The sequence below is a fragment of the Myxocyprinus asiaticus genome, chromosome 38, assembly GCF_019703515.2.
Source record: "Myxocyprinus asiaticus isolate MX2 ecotype Aquarium Trade chromosome 38, UBuf_Myxa_2, whole genome shotgun sequence".
NCBI classification, from domain to species: domain Eukaryota; kingdom Metazoa; phylum Chordata; class Actinopteri; order Cypriniformes; family Catostomidae; genus Myxocyprinus; species Myxocyprinus asiaticus.
In genome coordinates this window covers 2,596,479-2,617,197 of record NC_059381.1, presented here as the reverse complement: position 1 = coordinate 2,617,197, position 20,719 = coordinate 2,596,479, and the positions used below count along the sequence as shown (strand labels likewise).

Here is a 20,719-nt window from a genome sequence, read left to right as displayed (position 1 = left end):
GCAGTGCTATCTAAGTTGGAAACAATAACCAACAACCAACTGTAACTGCCAGATGAAAAACGTAAGTCTGATAACACACGATTTGCACAAACAATGTGGACGAGTTGCATCCCAGTGATTTATTCTTATTGTTAGGGGTTTGTTCAGATCCCTAAACATGAGCAGTAATAATAGTGATAATGCTTGCCTTTGCAAACACCAATAATAATCACCCAATGCCAGTCCTGTTTAACATCTGTGAGATGCGTACCATCTGTGTGACATGTTGTGATATGTGTGTTTGTGGTTGTGTACATTACCGGTGGATTGATGCTGTCACTGGTGTCTCCGTGTTTAAACCTGTTCCACAGAGGCAACCCTTACGTTTATTTTAGCATCTTTCCCAGTAGTACCCGCTGTGACCCCCCCTGAGGTCCATGATTGGATTGCCCACTGCAACCCTGTCTTGATTTTCCATTCCCAGTACCCCCTCATCCTTTTTCCCATACACGCATCAGAGTGTTCCAGCAACAAACAGTTGCTGCAGGGTTCCATGCTTAAATCTCAGCTGTCATTTTCAACGTCAAAACAGCCGTTTTTCAAAGTTACATTGTCATTTTAAATGCACAACAGTTTCAACAGCTGAGAACATCTCAGATCTGCATCTTCCAGAGTTTGAGGGGTTCTCATGTCAAAAAATCTCCACCCTCTCTCTCTGGCTCACATCCAAACCCTTGTGACTTGCCTTGCTGTCTTAATACTGACGTGTAGGCCGGTCGCGATTATTAAAAAATGGTCTGACTCCACTGTACAGAGGCTAGCGTCATTTTGGTATTTAGTATACACGTATTTTAGTATAGAATGTTCCATAATGCCTATGATGCCATAAAATGCTTTCAAGGTAGGCAGCACACCAGGTTTCCAAACAGAGCCTCTCTCTGTGTCTCTTTGTCTTTCCCTCAGTTATTAAGCAGAATTCCTTTGATTCCTGCTGGTATTTGTAGTGGGAGAACACTGTGTTCTGGTGAATGTGTCTCAGTGTTTATCATGTCTTGGCCTATGGCTTTGAGGACATCTGTGTGTGCTGTTAGTGGTTTTTGTATTGTGGTGTAACTGCTCATCCTCCCTCAGATGTGAGCGAATATTCTCCCACCTTTAAATGCATGCAGTCTTTTCTCACAGTCTCATTAAAGCACAGCTCAGATTAGTCTCTCCTCGTCCTCATGTTCCCTTCTGTTATCCCTCTTCATATTGTGATTAGTGTCTAGCTTTGAATGAGCTCTCCCGCTTTGCCCAGGTGCCCTTCACAATTGCTCTGCCTGTCTTTTGATTTAAGGCCTGTTCTCACCAAATCCGTGACGATTTTGCGAAGTTAACATCTGACGGAAGGTCTATTCACACCAAGTCCATACAAGAATTAATCTAAAAACTATTTCTCTCCAGTGCAGTAGGCGGCGCTGTTGCGGTGCGGTTGTTATACCAGTCTCCTGTTCACACCCTTCAGCTGTTAGAGATTAATATATTGATCACTGTTAAACCTCCTCCTCCTTTTTACTGAATGGAGCAACAGCTCCGTGTCTCAATGTTTGATGGATATTGTCCAATTTCATCTGCAGAAACTCCTGTAAATAACATGTGTGAAAAGTAAACGTGTGGAAAAAAAAATCCCGCCTTGTCCTCTAAGGGGCTCCATAAATTCGCAACTCAAATTCGTAATGTCAGAATGTTGGAAATAACTAGAAAACACTAGGGGTATAACGGTTTATCGTGGCACAATGCATTAAAAAATGTGACAGTGCGCATCATGGAGATGGGACGGTTTTTGAGCATTTTTGTACAAATTAGTTTAGCGTCTGTTCTATCAAATACATGCGACGTACTATGCCTACATAACACAGGCATACAAATGGAAATCACTTCATTGGCACAAGGAGCTCTAAAATATGATTGCACACTCGCAGCCACAGGTGTTGTACGATGAGTTCGGCCGAAACTGCAATTACTGAAAGTGAAACCAGGAGCGGTAGTGAGATGCGCCTTTTCAGCGCGAGGGATCGAATGTCCGTTTGAAGCACGAGACTGATATATGCTCTGATAGCGTGAGAGAAAATGTAAGTTTATAGAGGTTTTTAATGAGAGTTATACTATATATATAATGCAAAATATTATGTATAATAATGCTATGGGGGAATATAATCCTAATGTCAAATGTCATGTCTAATTTGATTTTATCAGTAAATTATTATTATTATTTAACTGGATAAGCATGCACTTCCATTAGTACAATTCCAAAATACTTGAAATGTTTGTAATCAGTGGCAGTGTGTAAGCAGCATATATTTAATATAATTCTGTATTTTCAGTAAGCAGAATTATGAACTAATATTTCCATTTGGTGTCACCATTGCTCTGATTTAGTCTGTTTTAGTTCCAGTACATCTTTGATGGATCATTTAGCACTTTTATATATATATATATATATATATATATATATATATAATTTTTTTGAATTTTCTCCCCAATTTGGAATGTCCAATTCCCAATGCGCTCTAAGTCCTCGTGGTGGTGTAGTGACTCGCCTCAATCTGGGTGGCGGAGGACGAATCTCAGTTGCCACCGCGTCTGAGACCGTCAGTCCGCGCAACTTATCACGTGGCTTGTTGAGCGCATTACTGCGGAGAATAGCGTGGGCCTCCACACATGCTAGGTCTCCGTGGTAACACGCTCAACAAGCCATGTGATAAGATGCGTGGATTGACTGTCCACTCACAACTCACCACGTGCCCCATAGAGAGCAAGAACCACATTATAGCGACCACGAGGAGGTTAACCTAATGTGACTCTTCCCACCCTAGCAACCGGGCCAATTGGTTGCTTAGGAAGCCTGACTGGACTCACTCAGCACACCCTGAATTCGAACTTGCGACTCCAGGTGTGGTAGTCAGCGTCTTTACTTGCTGTGCTACCCAGGCCCCCCCCATTTAGCACAGGACTTTTAGCTAAATTTTTTAAGGAAACTAACTGTGTTGCAGATGTCTGTTAAGTAATAATAGAAATAAAACAAAACTTAAAATCGGAACTTTTCTTGATTCAGGCTTAGTTTAAACAAAAGAATCGTGAAACGAAACGCGAGTTCAGTATCAGTGAACCAAACCCAATCATGAGATGAGTGAACTGTTACACCCCTAGAAAACACCCTAGTTTATATAACCTCATTGAAAAGATTTCACTAAAAATGTACGTGTTAAATGTGGGGTTGTTGTCCTGGTGCAAAAACAGTATGTTGTAGGAAACACTAGTGTGTGATGGGTTCGAGAGAGGGAAAGAGTGAAGCAGAAGAAAGGATCGAAGTGAAAAGAGGGGAGATGGGAGAGGAGAAACAGGGCTAGAGGAGCACAGTATATCAGACTGAAGACGAGGAGGCTTTGACTCCTCATCTGGATTTCATAGAGCAGTGAGGTCTACAGTCATGAACATCTGGCCAAATACACACTCACTCCCACTTATACAGCAGACTTGAATGCTGTCTGTGCTCTTTCAAAGGGAAATATCTAGCATTTCCCAGCTGGTTGTATGGGTCAAGGTCTCTCTCCCCCCCCCTTTCTCTCTCTCTCTTTATCTGTTCTCTTTGGTGGTTCTTTCTGGTCTTGACTGTGTTTATTTAATACGTTTGAAACAGATTAAAATTCTTGGACTCGTTTCTCAACCAAAAGCCCTTACAAATAAACATCACAACTGTTTGTCATATTTATTTAACATAATGATTTTTGATGATTTGTTCACAGCAATTTAAAAAGCATTCTCACCCATTCTCTCTTTATCTTTCTAGCCTCATGAGTTTGACGAGTGTCGGCTGGACATCAGTGTCAATGACAGTGTGTGGTATCTCCGGGCTCAGGACCCAGAACATCGGAACCAATGGATCGATTCCATTGAGCTGCACAGGGTGAGTTCTCCTAAAACACCTGTCTCTACCCAGCTAGTCTAGCCAAACCCATCTCCATATAATACTATTTTCTAGCTTGTTCTAAACTGTTACTATCAGAATAGGCTTGAAGTGGGTTAGATACCAATCTATAGGCTTCTTGCTGAGTCACAAATTTGAATATATAATGTTTGAGAGACGTGAAGAATCACAGAAAAAGACTTGACTGTCAGATTATGAATGTGATTCATTGTGTTTACATTATTTGGGTGACAGGGCCTTGAAGTGACACACACACACACACACAGAGGCATGAGGAAGAAGTCCGTTTAGCTCACATAAGCACAACTGGAGTAATGCAAGGTTAATCATGCACACTATAATGTATCACTGTCACACAGTACATTTAACATGTTATAACATGTACAAACACACACATACAGCACCTCAGTACTAACAGACAGAAATAGTGTACATACCAACCACATAGCAATAGTAAAAATATTTTTGAGAGAGAGATGATGTGGGCAGGTATAGACAGCACAGAGGGTGGGGGTGAGGACAGAAACCACTGTGGTGAAAATCAAACTCTAGAACTGAGAGAAAAGAATAAAAGACCTATGAGAGGAACACAGAGAAAGACTTTAAGAAATGTATTATTTATTGTAAAAGTGATTTCTTTTACTTCACACAGTTGTGGCATAATTTCTACCACACCAATCAATTTAGCCTCCTAATACAGTTTTTTCAAAAGTTAGTGTACTTGTTAACCAAGTCGACAAAAGTGTTGGTGAAGAGCATGCTTGAGATGAAAAATTAGAATGAAATAAGAAGAAAAAATACAATTTAAGGTTAATATCACTTGTTTATTGGCCATCATTTCCAGTCAAGCTGTAATTTCACCTCTTTTTGTGTCTGCTGAGTTTGCACAGGTGCTCTTGTTGTTAGGCCACACCCTGATTCACACGTGCTGCGTATATTTGCCACTTTGGAAGAGGAATCTCCCTCCCACACACAAACACACGCACACACTTCCCCTCTCCACTCATCACTGTCTTGCCTGTAGAAATGACCCCTCTATGATGACTCATTCACACATGGCTCTTCTCAGAAAACGGGACTCAAGGTCTGAAACTCTTCTTCCCAGGGTTTCGGTCTCTCTGTCACTTTCTTTATCACATTCTCTCTCATCAGGGTTCAAAGGGAATAGTCCAGAATCATAGAGAAACTTCAGCTGCAGTAAAAGGTCGAAGGTGCACTTAGTTTTTCCACCTAATAACACTTTTGCCCCTCAAACCCCTAAACATATGAATAATAATTGTGGCAAATCTGTTTAAAATGATGTACACTCACATGAGATGAAGACTGATGGGGCAGCAGTGAGTCTAATGCTGTTGTATCGGTTGTAAAGCAAAGTGAAGAAGAGAAAAACATATAACTACTAGTGGTTGACCGATAGTGGATTTTACCGAAACCGATAACTAAGGTGTTGGGAAAGGCCTATAACAGATTAATTGGCCAATAGTTTTTTACAATCTATTTATAAAATGTCAAAAAAAATAAATAAACAATTATATCTTTACTATGGCGAACAATGAGAGAGTCCAAAATGAGTAAAATCCCAGATGCAGTTTGTTCAACCAAAATGCCAATAATATGGTGGGGATAGGCCATCTGCTGCCTCCCAGGAACAAACTGAGCCCCCTTTGTACAATGGGCCAAAACTTCAGGATCAAAAGTTCCTCCGATTCACAAATCATGACAGTCACTCCGTGACAATCCAAGCAGACGATCCAGGCTGTTAAAAACTGTCAGGAGATTGCTGCATGCGCTGGATCCGCACGAGCGTGTAGGTGCAACTTCAAAGTAAAAGCACTTCATGTGCGCTATGAGTAAATGTCATATTTACTATGAACTGTATGTGCAATTGGTTTGATTTGGTCTTTTGTGAGAAAATGCGATTACTAATGTGCACGTGCCATCCATGGTTGCTGGTGTGTACTGTTATTTCCTCCTTCCTATTAACGTGAGTTACGTGGAGGATATATAAAATGGGCCTGTATGGGTAGTGCTGTGAGTTTCTGCCTGTTGTTGCAGTTGCTAATTTCTAAACTAAACTCAGTCTGTAAATCTAATCAGTGCTGTATTGTGGTAAGTCATTCACTGTGTCAAATCAATCAGACGACACCGCACACTCTCAATAAACCTACTGGAAATGAGAAATGTGGTTGTGTATCTACAAGACATGTTTTATTTAATCTTATATCATCTGTGTGGTAACACACACACATGCTCTCTGACTCACATAAATACACACATTATATTTTTATAAATACTGCTAATGAATGCGTCTGTCTTCTGTTTCTGCAGTAATAAACATTACACTGATTATAATTCATCCCCCCTCCCTCCCTCGCTCTCTTTCTCCCACTGTTTTGTAACACGCTCATTAGGTTTATTGGTTTGCTCTGTGATATGGCATAATTGGATGTTATTGTTCTGTAGTTTATCATCTATGCACCTGCCGCTAAGCCTATTGATTTTTATATCTCTGACACATTCAGGTATTCCTGACCTCTGATTGGTTGGCGTTGTGGTTGTCAGTCACAGTAACTCTGTGTTTGATTGGCTGGAATGAATGCAGTGCTTGACTCATCCTTGGCAGAGACACTGAAGGGTTATTCTATGGTTCACCCGATAGTAACCTCAGATTATGCCCGCTCAACCGTACACAGAGCTCACTGTTGCCACCTTGTAGTGGAAAATGCCAATTTCTCACTAAAAATTAAAATAAGTGTAATTATTTCTGAGATGATGAAATCATGTAGCATACTACTGTTTGAAATGTTTATTGCAGCATATGGGTTTACATATGAAAAAAATAATTGGCCATATTCCACATAGCCAGTGGAATGAGACAGATGTGCTGATATATTGATTTATTTTCCGGCCAGGAGAGCAGCTTTCACGGTAGGATGTGTTTTGACTCTTATCTGCAAAGACATCTTGTAAAAATAGACTGTTGTGACTGGAAAGAGGTGGGTGATGTTTACAGGGAGCTCTTATCGACAGTGTGCGAGTTCATCTTTCTCTCTGGGTTTGTGTTCAGTGTGTGTTTATAAATACATGTTTCTTTTTTTTTTTTTTTAGCTCATTCATTTGTTTACATCAGTTTCAGCATGTTGAACATCTCTCAGATTGACTGGATTGGAGATTAAACTTCTCTATTTCTCAATGTGTTTGTGTGAGATGATGACCAAAGAAAGATACAGTATCTGGGCCTGTGTTATCATGTTCTGCTCTAGATTGTCATGGGGATATACTCTTTGTTACTGTGTGTGTGTTTATGCTTCTAAATAAACTCAGATACTATTTTCAGAGACTGTTACTCATGTAATGAACCACAGGAGAATCATGGGTTCTTGGAAAGTGACTCTTGACTGTCTGTGTGTGTGTGTGTGTGTGTGTACCCTGAAGATTTAAAGTGGAAATTTTACAGGTCAACTGCATGTTCAAGTGCTGCCATATTTAAGCTTGGCTTTGATAATCACTGGTTGTGAGCTTTTTGTTTTTGTTGCATTTGTGTGTCATCGAATCCTGTAAGGAGGGCTGAACTAAAGCTGTCAACAGGGCTGAGAAAATAAATAATATCAAAATAAAAATGACCAAGATTCTAATCTATTTTGTCTCCTAAGTTTACAATTAGGGCTGGGTTCAAATATCAGCTCGATTTTCTTATCTCAACATCGATTCTTAAATCCCAAGATCAATGTTTTACTCTATGTGGCTACCCTCTATAATGCAAGTAAATCACTCGCACATGCGACCAGATCTCACGCTATGTGACTAAAAATGTCTATGATTAGCCACTGGCTGGTAAATGTTCAGTGATTGAGTTGTATAGCGGAGAAGAAGTTATTAGCACAGTTATTAGTTGTTATTTCACTGCGTGTTGAGAGTAAAAGTTGAGTTTAACTCGTTCTGTACGTCCAAAGACGAGATCCATCTGTCATTGAATAATGTCTCCTTTCATACCCTTTCTGTTCTCTATGGTTGATTAAAAACAATAAAAAAGGAAACATATCATTCCAATCACGCATGGATGCGCTAAAGAAATTATGCGCGTCTTCTCTCCTTATAAGCGCTCACTGGCTAATGCCGCTAGTCTTAAAGAGACCGTATTTATTTAGCATGTGTCCTACATATCAATGTAAATACGTGTAAATAGTACAAATTATGCAAGTAAACAAACATTTTACGAAAATATATATGAAGCATAAAATATGCAATTTCAAGACATTAATTGATGGAATAAACTGATTTTGAACATTTTTCATAAGCTAAAATTTGAAACCAATTTGATGAAAAACTAATGATGAAATAAAATTAGTAAAATTAATATTTTCGAATTGTACCTTGAAGGTTCCTTTATAATTAAGAGCATTAGCTGAGAGAGAATTTTATACGTAAGCAAAATGGACATTGTAGCAGAAATGTATCGAAGTCAAAATCTAATCAAATCGAGAGCTTCTGAATCATAATCGAATTGGGAAATCTGGATCAATACCCAGCCCTATTTACAATACATAACTGGCTATTAATTTAAGTGCATACCGTTTTAAATTAAAGTGCATAAAATTGCAAAATCAAAAGATTTAGCCAGTTTATATTCTCATCTTAAGTAAAAAATGTACAGTAAAACGAGAATTTTTCAATTGACAGTTTTATGTTAAAGGAATGTTCCGGTTCACATGCAAGTTAAGCTCAATCAACAGCATTTGTGACAGTGTTGATTTACTACAAAATATTTTTGACTGGTTTATTAAAAAAACAAAAAAACAATGCAATTACAGTACAGTTACAAGTACACACCATTTCAAAAGTATAGCCATTATAAACATTATACATGTTTATTTTAGTGTAATAAAATCGCTTGGTAACCTTATCTGTGTAAAGTTATATCCAATATTACAACTCCTTTGCCATGACGACAACGTGTAAACCCTCTAAGTGATTTTATCACACTAAAATCATGTTAACGTGCATCATGTTTACGTCCTGTGGCTATACTTTTTAAAGGGTGTATTTTAATATTTATGGCCCTATTCACTTCCATTTGAAGTGCCTTATTGTAACTGTGATTTTTATTTATTATTATTATTATTATTTTTTTAAATAAAAGACGAGTCAAAAATACTTCTGTGGTAATCAACACTGTGCTACAAATGCTGTCAATAGTGCTTAACTTGTACTGAACTCAGTGTTGCATGGTTGTACCATGATGGTCCAGTGTTTTTTGTTAATTACAGTTGTATGAATGATAGTAATATAAATAGTAGGGCTATTCGGTTGTGAAGTGGCATTTGCGACTCTACCTTACTGTGGTAACAGCATGTATCTGAGCCCAGTGCTGCAAGAGAGGCTGTTAAAATGACACCAGACAGAGTGCAACAGAATGGAGCAGAACGTATCCTTGGTCTTGACCCCATCTTTTACCCGCTATAACTGTTTCTTATGCTGGTGAATAGCCATTGGACTTTTGCACAACTTTGTTTTACATCATGCCCTTAGGCTAGACATAAACCTCATAAACCTCTCTCTTTTTCTTTAGGCTGAGTCTGGCTATGGTTCCGAGTCCAGTTTGAGGAGACATGGCTCCATGCTCTCCCTCACATCTGCCACCAGCGGATACTCTGCCACCTCTACTTCCTCCTTTAAGGTAAGAACATGTGTGCACACACGCCGGGTATGAAGCGTCTACTATTGTTATTTTTGTATGGTTCTGAACTCAAATAACTGTGTGTGTGTGGTCCACAGAAGGGTCACAGTCTGCGCGAGAAGCTAGCAGAGATGGAGACATTTCGCGACATCCTGTGCAGACAAGTGGACACGCTGCAGAAATACTTTGACGGCTGCGCTGATGCAGTGACTAAAGATGAGCTTCAGAGAGACAAAAGTGAGTACATATACACACACACACACACACACATCCGAGTCTCCTTAACTATTCCTACCATGTATTTCTGTCACACTCCTATGAGTGAACTGCATTGAACAAAAAAATTCTACTCAGCTGTCAAAGAGAACAGCAGTATCTACCTGTAGCTGACATTACAACAGCACATTATTCAGTCTATGGGATGTAGCTCTCCTTACACCTTAAATTTCTTTCCATTTGTCATTTTGGTTCCCAAACAGGCCTGTATGTTGGTGTTAACATGTTTCCATCACAGAGCTTCTGCAGGTCTTAAAAAGTGCTGAATTCAGTTTCATCAAGTAAAGGCCTTAGGAATTTTTCAAAAGTCTTTATTTTTTCTTGTTTGGTCTGTGCATCAGTGTAAAACTCAGCAAATCTTTACATTGCAGCATCTAAAGCCAGCAAGTGTTTGACATTTTTGCTTATGTTATTTTGTAGTTCTTAAAATATCTGTCTGTCTCTTATTGATCTGACTATATTAAATTGAATTTCCTATTTATTTAAGCATAAAGCACAGGCGTTCGTCACATGGTTATATGATATTATGCTGTTGCATGTTGTTTTTTTTTTTGTTTTTTTGTCTTTGGGGATCTCTCTCTTTTTTTCACCATACATGTGTTCACATCTCTGCACATTCCTCTCCAGTGCTGTCTGTCTGTCTGTTTTGTTTGTCTATCTGTCTAACTTTAAATTGAACCTTTTTCTTTATCAGTATCTCTCTTTCTTTCCATCTAATGTTGCAGCACATGGGCATGTTGATTCACACAAATGATCAACTGCTTCTTTTGTTCGTCTTAGTCCTTCCCCTCCATCTCTCTGTCTCCGAGCCTGTGAACAGTTCAGTGCTACAGTGGGTCAATCGCAGCATGTGATTGGGTGGATCTCAGCACCACCTACCGCAGGGCCATGAGTTCATACTGACGTGTGTATGTGTGTGTTTTCTCTGCTCAGTTGTGGAAGATGATGAAGATGATTTCCCTACCACTCGTGCCAATGGAGAATTCCTACATAACAACAACGGCAGCAAAGAGAAATGTGAGTCTCATCATATTTCTGTGTGTGGAAAAATTAAGCAGGTTTCTTGCTCAATTAATTTGAAATATTTGATTTATCACAATGACGTCAGATTGTCATATTTTTGTAGTTAGAAAAAATATGCCCGAACAATTCCCTCATAATGGTGAAACATGCCCCTTAAAACAACTCCAGGGGGCAAATGTTGCCCCTTAATAGGAGTGGTGGTGGCGGCGTAGTGGACTAAAGCACATAACTTGCAATCAGAAGGTTGCCGGTTCGATCCCCACAGCCACCACCATTGTGTCCTTGAGCAAGGCACTTAACTCCAGGTTGCTCCAGGGGGATTGTCCCTGTAATAAGTACACTGTAAGACACTTTGGATAAAAGCGTCTGCCAAATGCATAAATGTAAAATGTAAATGTTAATAGAAAAGTTAATTTCTGACACTAGTCTAAATAGCCTCTTTTAGAAGTGCTGTAGCCAATTATTACATAAATGCTATACATACTCAAGAAGATAATAATAATAAAAAATGCTTCTCTCAAAAACACCAGAGTTTAATGCTTTGGTGTTGTTTTGCCAAAAAAATAAAAGAAATCTACAATAATGGTACACTTAAAGTATGTTTTCAAATATAATAAAATAACAAAGAATAACATATGTTGATAGATGCATGTCACAAAAAATGACATTTGCATGCTGACTAAGGCTAATTTCAGAGCTAACATGTTATGTATCCTAAATACACACAATAAAAAAATATTATTACACTTTTTTTGCATAATTCTTTCACCTTTTACATAACTCTGCTCACACGTAATTTTAACCTTGAATTTTCTTTGTTTTGTATAAACATCACTTGTAGCTTATCTATAGTTCTTTAATATTGTCGACTTGGTTAACAAGTATAACTTAAAAATAATTAATAATTAAGTGGTGGAAATAAAGCCACAGCTATGGGACAAGTCGTAATTTTTGAAAAATCTTTAGAAACTATTTTCACAATAAATATTGTTAGATCATCATGGTTTCAAAAATAGTATGCTTTAAAAAAATCGTTTAATTATCGTGATGCGCCTTTTTTGTTTCATCTTTATTATCGTTGACTAAATCGAGAAAGCCTTTTGTCAACGAATGTTTTCATCAGTGATTCCATTGACGAGATTAAAGCTGGTTCTACAGTAGCTGATTTTTTCCAATGATCTTCAGGTGTTAGCTTAATTAACATAATCACCGGCCAGATAGAGGGATACAGAGCACCCTTTAGCACCTCTCAGCGGGAGGTGTTAATCACTTGACCATCGGGACTCCCTGCTGAGTTAATGGCTTCAAGCACTGGAAAATCACTTCCGTTTTGTTTGAAAAAATCATTCTGTCACTGACAAGATAACAAGCTGATCTGAACTTTTATTTATCTTTTTTTTGGGGGGGATTTTTCCCCTTTTTCTCCCAATTTGGAATGCCCAATTCCCAATGCGCTCCAAGTCCTCGTGGTCGCGTAGTGATTCGCCTCAGTCCGGGTGGCGGAGGACGAATCCCAGTTGCCTCCGCGTCTGAGACAGTCAACCCGCGCATCTTATCACGTGGCTTGTTGAGCGCGTTGTCACGGAGACATAGCACGTGTGGAGGCTTCACGCCATCCACCGCGGCAACCACGCTCAATTCACCATGCGCCCCACCGAGAACAAACCACATTATAGCGACCACGAGGAGGTTACCCCATGTGACTCTACCCTCCCTAGCAACCGGGCCAATTTGGTTGCTTAGGAGACCTGGCTGGAGTCACTCAGCACGCCCTGGGATTCGAACTAGCGAACTCCAGGTGTGGTAGCCAGCGTATTTTACCACTGAGCTACCCAAGCCCCAACTTTTATGTTTTATCACACTCAGCTGCATATCATAACAAACACTGATTAAAATCCAAAGTGATTCTGTCATTCTGAGGAAATATTGCAAAAGCAACTAATGACAGATAAAAATAACTTTGATGGAGTTTTGGTGCATTTTAAAATGTAACCTTGTGAAAGCCAACCGAACCATGAAGAAAATGCTAGTGTAGCGCCAGCTTAACACTGCCCTTGTTCATTATTATTTCTTTACAAGCAACAAAAGTTGCAAAAGTAGCTGAAAATTATACAGCTATAATGTTAACCCTATGTTATATTCGTAAACACACAAGTCACTCTTGCAATTTCAATAAAACCTCTGTTATCTAGCTAGATGGCTTTATCTTGACAAGTTTGAATTAGTAGAATTTGCAAGAACAAAAACCAAATGCAACCAAATGTCTCAGTTTGCAAGGCATAAAAACACTTGTTCATGATAACTGACTGTAAGTTGAGGTAACAACAGAGCACTGACCCTTCTGGGCAAAACTTAGAGTTAAACTCTGCTATGGGTAGTGCTTCCATGCACAACACAACAGAAATATAACCTAAGCAACCAACAAGATTTCTTGTGTTGCTGAATTATTACATGGTGTAATACAGACTGACCAAACAATGGCCTTGCCAGTTACATCTCTTTAAAGAGTTTGGATCTCTTTCTCTTCCAGTGTTCCAGTGTCTCAGTCATAAAGGTATTAATGGGATCGATTTTAAAGGAGAGGCCATCACGTTCAAGGCGACCACTGCAGGGATCTTGGCCACTCTCTCTCACTGCATCGACCTGATGATGAAGAGAGAAGACAGCTGGCAGAAGAGACTGGATAAGGTATGACACACGGGCCTCTAGACATCATATTAGAGCTGCTGAATTCAGAGAGGAATGGTGTGTTATTTTACCAGAGGCAGATTGCTCTTGTGTTTGTGTCTCTGACAGAGCAAAACAATGTTCTCAGTGCCGACTGTGAAAATAAGATGTATTTCTCATAGTGCCGAGCAAAACAACACACAGACTTTAGGAGAAATATATCTTTAAAATGATGTGAGAACTAATCGACTAGTACAAAGTTAGCATGCTCTGACATAACAGTTTGCACATTTCTGTAGTACTTTATTTCAGTAGTAATGTCATTTTAGTTTTTATATATGAAGAGTAGCAATATGGACAAAACGTGCAAATATTGGTGTGATACCTTAAACAGAAAATTTAATCCAGTGACTTAATGGGTTTCCTGTGTGAAAGTGTCTAGTGTGCGTTACAGAGGTGGAGCTGAATCTATCTGCTAATGTGTTGCAGTCAGCAGCATTCAACACAATACCAACAGATACAGACAGAATGAGAATTAGAACAGTCGCTGCCTCTTCTGTCCGAACAATGAAGCACTTCAGGACAATTCTGCACTGATACTCTCTCTCGCTCTGCCCACATCACACTGAGAAGATATCTGCTCATGCCAAGACATTAAACATTACAACAGCAGAGTGTTGAGTCAGCTCAATTCTCTCTCTCTCTCTCTCTCTCTCTCTCTCTCTTTCTTTCTACAGGAGATTGAGAAGAGGAGGAGGGTGGAGGAAGCGTATAAATCAGCCCTGTCTGAGCTCACGAAGAAGTCACATTTTGGAGGACCTGATTATGAGGTGGGTTCTGTTTAAAATGCTGATGCCTGCAGAAGTTTAGTAACTAGTAATTTTACTTCATTTTTTGTCATTTTCATATCTTCCTCGTTGTGTCAATCAGGAGGGTCCAAACAGTCTGATCAATGAGGATGAGTTCTTTGATGCAGTGGAGGCCGCTCTGGACAGACAAGACAAAATAGAAGAACAGGTGTGTTACTGCAGACAATCTAAAGTAAATTTGGTGTTGAAAGACAATATGAAATCAGCATTGACACTTTCTTAATAAATGATCCTGGTCTCATTGGGAACGATTCATCAGTGCACATTATTCTAAAGAAGAACAACAAAGTGTAACAGCTTTATCTGCCTCTAGTTAAAGCTGTGTGAGCCAAAAAGTTCAGCCTAACAGTCATGATCCAATAAAATTTCAGTGACTCATGTATTAGGTATTATGTAAGTGCTTTAAAGGTATATTCCGGGTTCAATACAAGTTAAGCTTAATCGACAACATTTGTGGCTTAATGACCACAGAATAAATTTCAACCTGCCTCTTCTTTTCTGTAAAACCAAAAAAGCAGAAATCTGGATTACAGTGAGGTACTTACAATGGAAGTGAATGTGGCTGACCCATAAACGTCAAAATACTCACTGGGTTTCCATCCAACTATTTTTATGCACATTTTGAAATTGCGCATAAGAAATCCTGAATGGAAACGCTTGATGTGAATAACTCTCAAAATTCACTTTTTTAATGCGGATGTGGAGAGTTTCACATTTAAAATGCGCGTTTAGGAGATGGAAACAGTTTATCCACAAAACAATGGCGTGTTTTGACCATTCGTGCACGTGTTATGAGTATGCGATAGCTAGATGTGACTGGCCCAATTAAATTACGAACCTTGGCACCCAATTCTTGAACATAGAGCGCAACAGTGCCCGCACACTTTTTCAGCCGTCTGGGTTCCGGAAGTATTTTCCCCATTTCATTTCATCCATATATTTGTAATAAAATCCTTCATAAAAGAGTTGTGCACCATGAACCAAACCAACCAGCTCCGAGGTGAATCACAACATCACAAACATTGTTTTGAGGCGAAAAAGTATTTGACATAAAGATAAAGGTACAAGGCTGTGTACTTACCGTCTTTCATGAGGGCACAGACTACAATCCCATGAAGCGTTGCGAATGATGTCATCGAATAGAAAACTATGGGCATATATAAAACTATTGATTTTAGGTTGTTGATTATAAGTATAGAGACAATATATTTTACTTTTATTGCTAAATAGCCGATATGTACAAATATATAAGTAGATTAAGGATGAAGAGACACCGACTCGATTACTTCATTCACAGTGCGCATGGGAGCGCGCGGTCGCTCTGAGGCACGTTTTGTGGTTTTCGTTGCCCGCAGTTCTCTGATTGGTGGATCTTTCTCTGATGTACCATGGGTAATGTAGTTGTTTACCATGAATTATGCTATCAAACATGATTTTTAAACAATGAAGTTGAGAACGCAGATGAATGGTTTCAACGGAAGCATATACCATCGATGAACAACCTCATAGCTCACGGTAGGTCTGTCCTAGAAGGTTTACAAGTTATAGTTGAAAATCAATTCCTATGGGATAAATAAATGGGATTTTTACTTCCGGAACCAGACTGTTGCGCTCTGTAGCCCTTGACATTCAGAATTGTTTAACACAGCTGGTCGTAAAAGTGGGTTCTCACAATCCGCCACGGTTTTGAGTGCGGGTGCTCAAGTATACGGAGGCTGGTGGCCTATGGGCATCGCAGTTTTAGCCCTCATTGTATCAGATATTACTCTTATTCTACGCTGTCTCCTGGCAGCTTTTAATAAAACAAGGTTCAGGTTGCTCCAATCCTGCAAATAAAACTCTCCCCGAAGCAAGGAGGTCATTCAGCAGGTCCATCACGATAATGCGCATGACGCAGTTGATTGAAACGTGCAACAATTCGTATTTTCTTTTGTCTTAATTTTTATAAACGTGTTTAAAAAATGATGTGATGAATGAAAATGATGTCACTTTAAACTGATATTAGTGTGATAAAATCACTTACCTTTTCTGTGTAAAGTTATATCCAATTTTACAACTTCATTTTCATGACAACGTAACGGCATAAACCCTAAAACGACCATAAAACAATGATTTAAACAACTTTACGGCTCAAATAATACACAAGTTTTAAGAGAATTAATGTAAGTGCTTATATAAAATTATAATCTTCACATTTCTACCTTTAAACTCTCCAAAAATGTAAGTGCCTCACTGTAACCTCGATTTTTTTCTTTTTTTTTTTTTAAAGAAAAAAGAGGGATGAGTCCATTATTTATTTATTTTTTGTCTTAATCAACATTATGCCACAAATGCTGTTGATTGAGCTTAACTTGTATTGACCCTCAGAATATTCCTTTAAAGCAATTAAATAATACCTGTTTTATTAAAATGGTAATAAAATAAATAAATATATAAACTACACATGACAGTTGCTGACACTGAACTGTATCTCAACAATAGTTTTGGTGGGTAAATTGTTTTCCCCCCATTGACTGTCATTGTTTGCTAAAGTCACACAAAGTGAACCCCAAAACATATATGCTTAGAAATCTAGATTTTTATAATGGGTGGCTTCCTAAAAAACAGTTTAAATGAAGAAAAATGTCAATGCTTGACTCTCTAGGGGTTTAATCTTGATGGATAAAATAAAATCTGGCTCTACTTTATTTCAAAATATTCGGTTTCCCTTAGAGTACACTATATTGCGCAAGTCACTCTTTTGTCACTTGTGCCTAACTGGGTGGATTTACAATTTAGCGCAACCTCTTGTACCTTATTGCATAATGAGCAAATCTGGTATTGAAAGAATGTTAAATCTCACACAACTGCGTGTGTCTGTGTGTGGTCTTAGTGTGATAAGAGCAGGCTACAGAGGAGCAACTCCGTGCCTTCAGGAGACGCCTACTCCACGGTGGGCTCTCACCGATTTGCAGAGAAAGTGAGTACATTTCTCCCTGATGTTTTTAGTAGCTCATTATGATCCTCAACTGATCTTTTCCTGTGTCCCCATCATGCTCTCTGTCCTTCTGTGTCTTCTTTCACTTGTGACATTTCTCAAAATCTGAACCCCTGATGAAGCAGCATTTCTCTCTCTCTTCCTCATCTCTGTAGCCCCCCTCTCCTCCCTGCTCTCCCTCATCTTCTGCTGTTGTCTTCACTCCCTTCCTCCATGAGCACAGATTCAGTGCTGAGGTAACAGCGTCCCCAGCACACTCATCCGTTACAAGCTTATTATGGCATGGTCATAAGCATTACTCGTATGCAAAATAGAGGTATCAGTGTTATTTTGAATATAAGATTAAAGGGATAGTTCACCAAAAATGAAAATCTGTCAACATTTACAAAAAAGTTTTTTTTTTAATTAAAAAGTATTCGATGTGACTTGTATGCTATATTCCAAGTCTTATGGGGCTGGTTGCACCACCCATGCTTAAGTTACAACTTAGCCTAATTGTGATGTAAATGGGCACTAAGCTTCAATATTTGAGCATTGCACCATTAAACTTCAGTGAAACGTAACCTATATGTAAACTAAATATTTACGGAAGCCTCCGACCAGGAGTAACAGTTGGAATAAAAATGCAAACTGATTAAATGTCATCATGAGGTCGTGTTTTAGATGACAGACTTCAATCCTTTAGACATATATAATGATCAAATCAATCAAATCACTTTATTGTCACACAGCCATATACACAAGTGCAATGGTGTGTGAAATTCTTGGGTGCAGTTCCGATCAACATAGCAGTCAGTGACAGTGATGAGACATATACCAATTTACAATAACATCAAATTAACACAACACAATTTAAACATCTGATATACACATAATTACACTCAACAATATACAAATAATAACATACACTGTACAGTATACAATACGCACTATATAGATACACATTATTCAATAAAAAATAAAAATATATAAAAAGTATGTATAGTATATATAGAATGTACAGTATTGTACTGTATTGACATTCAGGCTGTCGGTTGATAGTCAGTTGTTAAGAGAGAATATAATATAATAATAATATAATTTATGACAGTCCGGTGTGAGATATAAGAGTAAGGGTAATAAAGTGCAGTGCTGATGTATTTTGATCGTGGGAGATCAAGAGTTCAGAAGTCTGATTGCTTGGGGGAAGAAGCTATCATGAAGTCGGCTGGTGCGGGTCCTGATGCTGCGATACCGCCTACCTGATGGTAGCAGTGAGAACAGCCCATGGCTCGGGTGACTGGAGTCTCTGATGATCCTCCGAGCTTTTTTCACACACCGCCTTGTATATATTTCCTGGAGGGAGGGAAGCTCACCTCCGATGATGTGTCTGGCAGTTCGCACCACCCTTTGCAGCGCTCTGCGGTTGTGGGCGGTGCTATTGCCATACCAGGCGGAGATGCAGCCAGTCAGGATGCTCTCTACAGTGCAGGTGTAGAACCGTGTGAGGATGTGGCGGTTCATTCCAAACTTCCTCAGCCGTCTCAGGAAGAAGAGGCGCTGATGAGCCTTCTTCACAACGACTTCAGTGTGGTTGGACCATGTGAGTTCCTCAGTGATGTGGACACCCAGGAACTTGAAGCTGCTGACTCTCTCCACTGGTGCTCCATTGATGGTGATGGGACTGTGTTCTCTGTCTTTTCTCCTGAAGTCCACCACAAGCTCCTTTGTCTTACTGACGTTGAGGGAGAGGATGTGCTCCTGACACCAGTGTGTCAGAGTGTGCACCTCCTCTCTGTAGGCTGCTGATGTGGACATTTACACTAGTTTACATCAACAAGGGAGAACATTATGTAAAAAAACGGATCTTGCGTTAAGAAAGTTAAGAAAGAAAACGTTTGAAACTAATGCTTGAGTTTTCATTGCATCCGCCTTCTCTCTCTCTCTGCACATTTGTGTTTGAGGGAGGAAAAAAAGAGTGCTATGATCAGACTCCTGCCTGAGATCTTCTATTGTAGAGATAACAACCATCGCAGTTCTATCATAGAAGAGAGTGTAACAGCTAGTACTGTTCATCTAGCAGGTTACGACAGTAAGTCATGGGGTGAGCTGTAATCTGACACCTACATGTCATAGAATCTTCCGTGACTTCTTTTAATAAATTGCAATTTTATCATATGAAACTCATAGTTTACACCAAACAGATTATTTATTATAAATCATGTTTAAGATTAGCGGACAGGTGGTCAATTCATTAAGTGATGAACTGTTTCCTCACAAAAAGCAGTTCATTCAACGTCATGAAGCAATCTTCTCCATCGATCTATCTCCTCGCCAGTGTACCACCCATAGAATGTCTATGGGACCGCCACGTTACGCTATTCTATGCTAACCTTGAAGGCTTACCTTTAAGAAGGGCTCTGGTCGTGCCAGACGTTCATTGTTGCCATAAACACCGCAACTCCAAAAATCATATGTTTACGTGTAAAGACGAAGCTGGAAAAAGTGATGGGTGTCACTTTACTTCAGCCCAATAACACAGTATAAAGCAATCGAACAGACGTCGAACTCAGTCAGGCTCAACGCAACAAACCGAGAACAATCAATCAATACTAAAGCTGCACTGTCCTCTCCTTGTATCAGCCTTCAAAAATTGGTATCGGTGTACTTCTATTGTAGCCTACGGGTATGTGCCGCTTTCACAACTGTCACATCCATTTATGGTGGTTTTTCCTTATTAATGTGACAATGAAATTTGACATGTTCTCAGGAGTGCCAACACTTCTGCATATCGTGTCTATTATACAGGTGCTGGTCATATAATTAGAATATCATCAAAAAGTTGATTTATTTCACTAATTCCATTCAAAAAGTGAAACTTGTATATTATATTCATTCATTACACACAGACTGATATATTTCAAATGTTTATTTCTTTTAATTTTGATGATTATAACTGACAACTAAGGAAAATCCCAAATTCAGTATCTCAGAAAATTAGAATATTGTGAAAAGGTTCAATATTGAAGACACCTGGTGCCACACTCTAATCAGCTAATTAACTCAAAACACCTGCAAAGGCCTTTAAATGGTCTCTCAGTCTAGTTCTGTACGCTACACAATCATGGGGAAGACTGCTGACTTGACAGTTGTCCAAAAGATGACCATTGACACATTGCACAAGGAGGGCAAGACACAAAAGGTCATTGCAAAAGAGGCTGGCTGTTCACAGAGCTCTGTGTCCAAGCACATTAATAGAGAGGCGAAGGGAAGGAAAAGATGTGGTAGAAAAAAAGTGTACAAGC

General features: G+C 39.1%; 1 protein-coding gene across 3 annotated transcripts in view; it reads left to right on the top strand.

Moving 5' to 3' along the window:
* LOC127429247 (ceramide transfer protein-like) overlaps window positions 1-20,719 on the top strand; it is a 50,622-nt gene that overhangs the window by 16,019 nt on the left and 13,884 nt on the right. For 2 of the 3 annotated variants that reach the window (XM_051678171.1, XM_051678173.1), the window contains exons 3-11: window positions 3,809-3,925; window positions 9,516-9,623; window positions 9,722-9,860; window positions 10,833-10,916; window positions 13,453-13,610; window positions 14,327-14,419; window positions 14,520-14,606; window positions 17,331-17,417; window positions 17,591-17,671. In XM_051678171.1, coding sequence (XP_051534131.1) covers window positions 3,809-3,925; window positions 9,516-9,623; window positions 9,722-9,860; window positions 10,833-10,916; window positions 13,453-13,610; window positions 14,327-14,419; window positions 14,520-14,606; window positions 17,331-17,417; window positions 17,591-17,671 — 954 coding nt within the window. The remainder of the gene's footprint in view (window positions 1-3,808; window positions 3,926-9,515; window positions 9,624-9,721; window positions 9,861-10,832; window positions 10,917-13,452; window positions 13,611-14,326; window positions 14,420-14,519; window positions 14,607-17,330; window positions 17,418-17,590; window positions 17,672-20,719) is intronic. The other variant, XM_051678172.1, reaches the window with a different exon arrangement.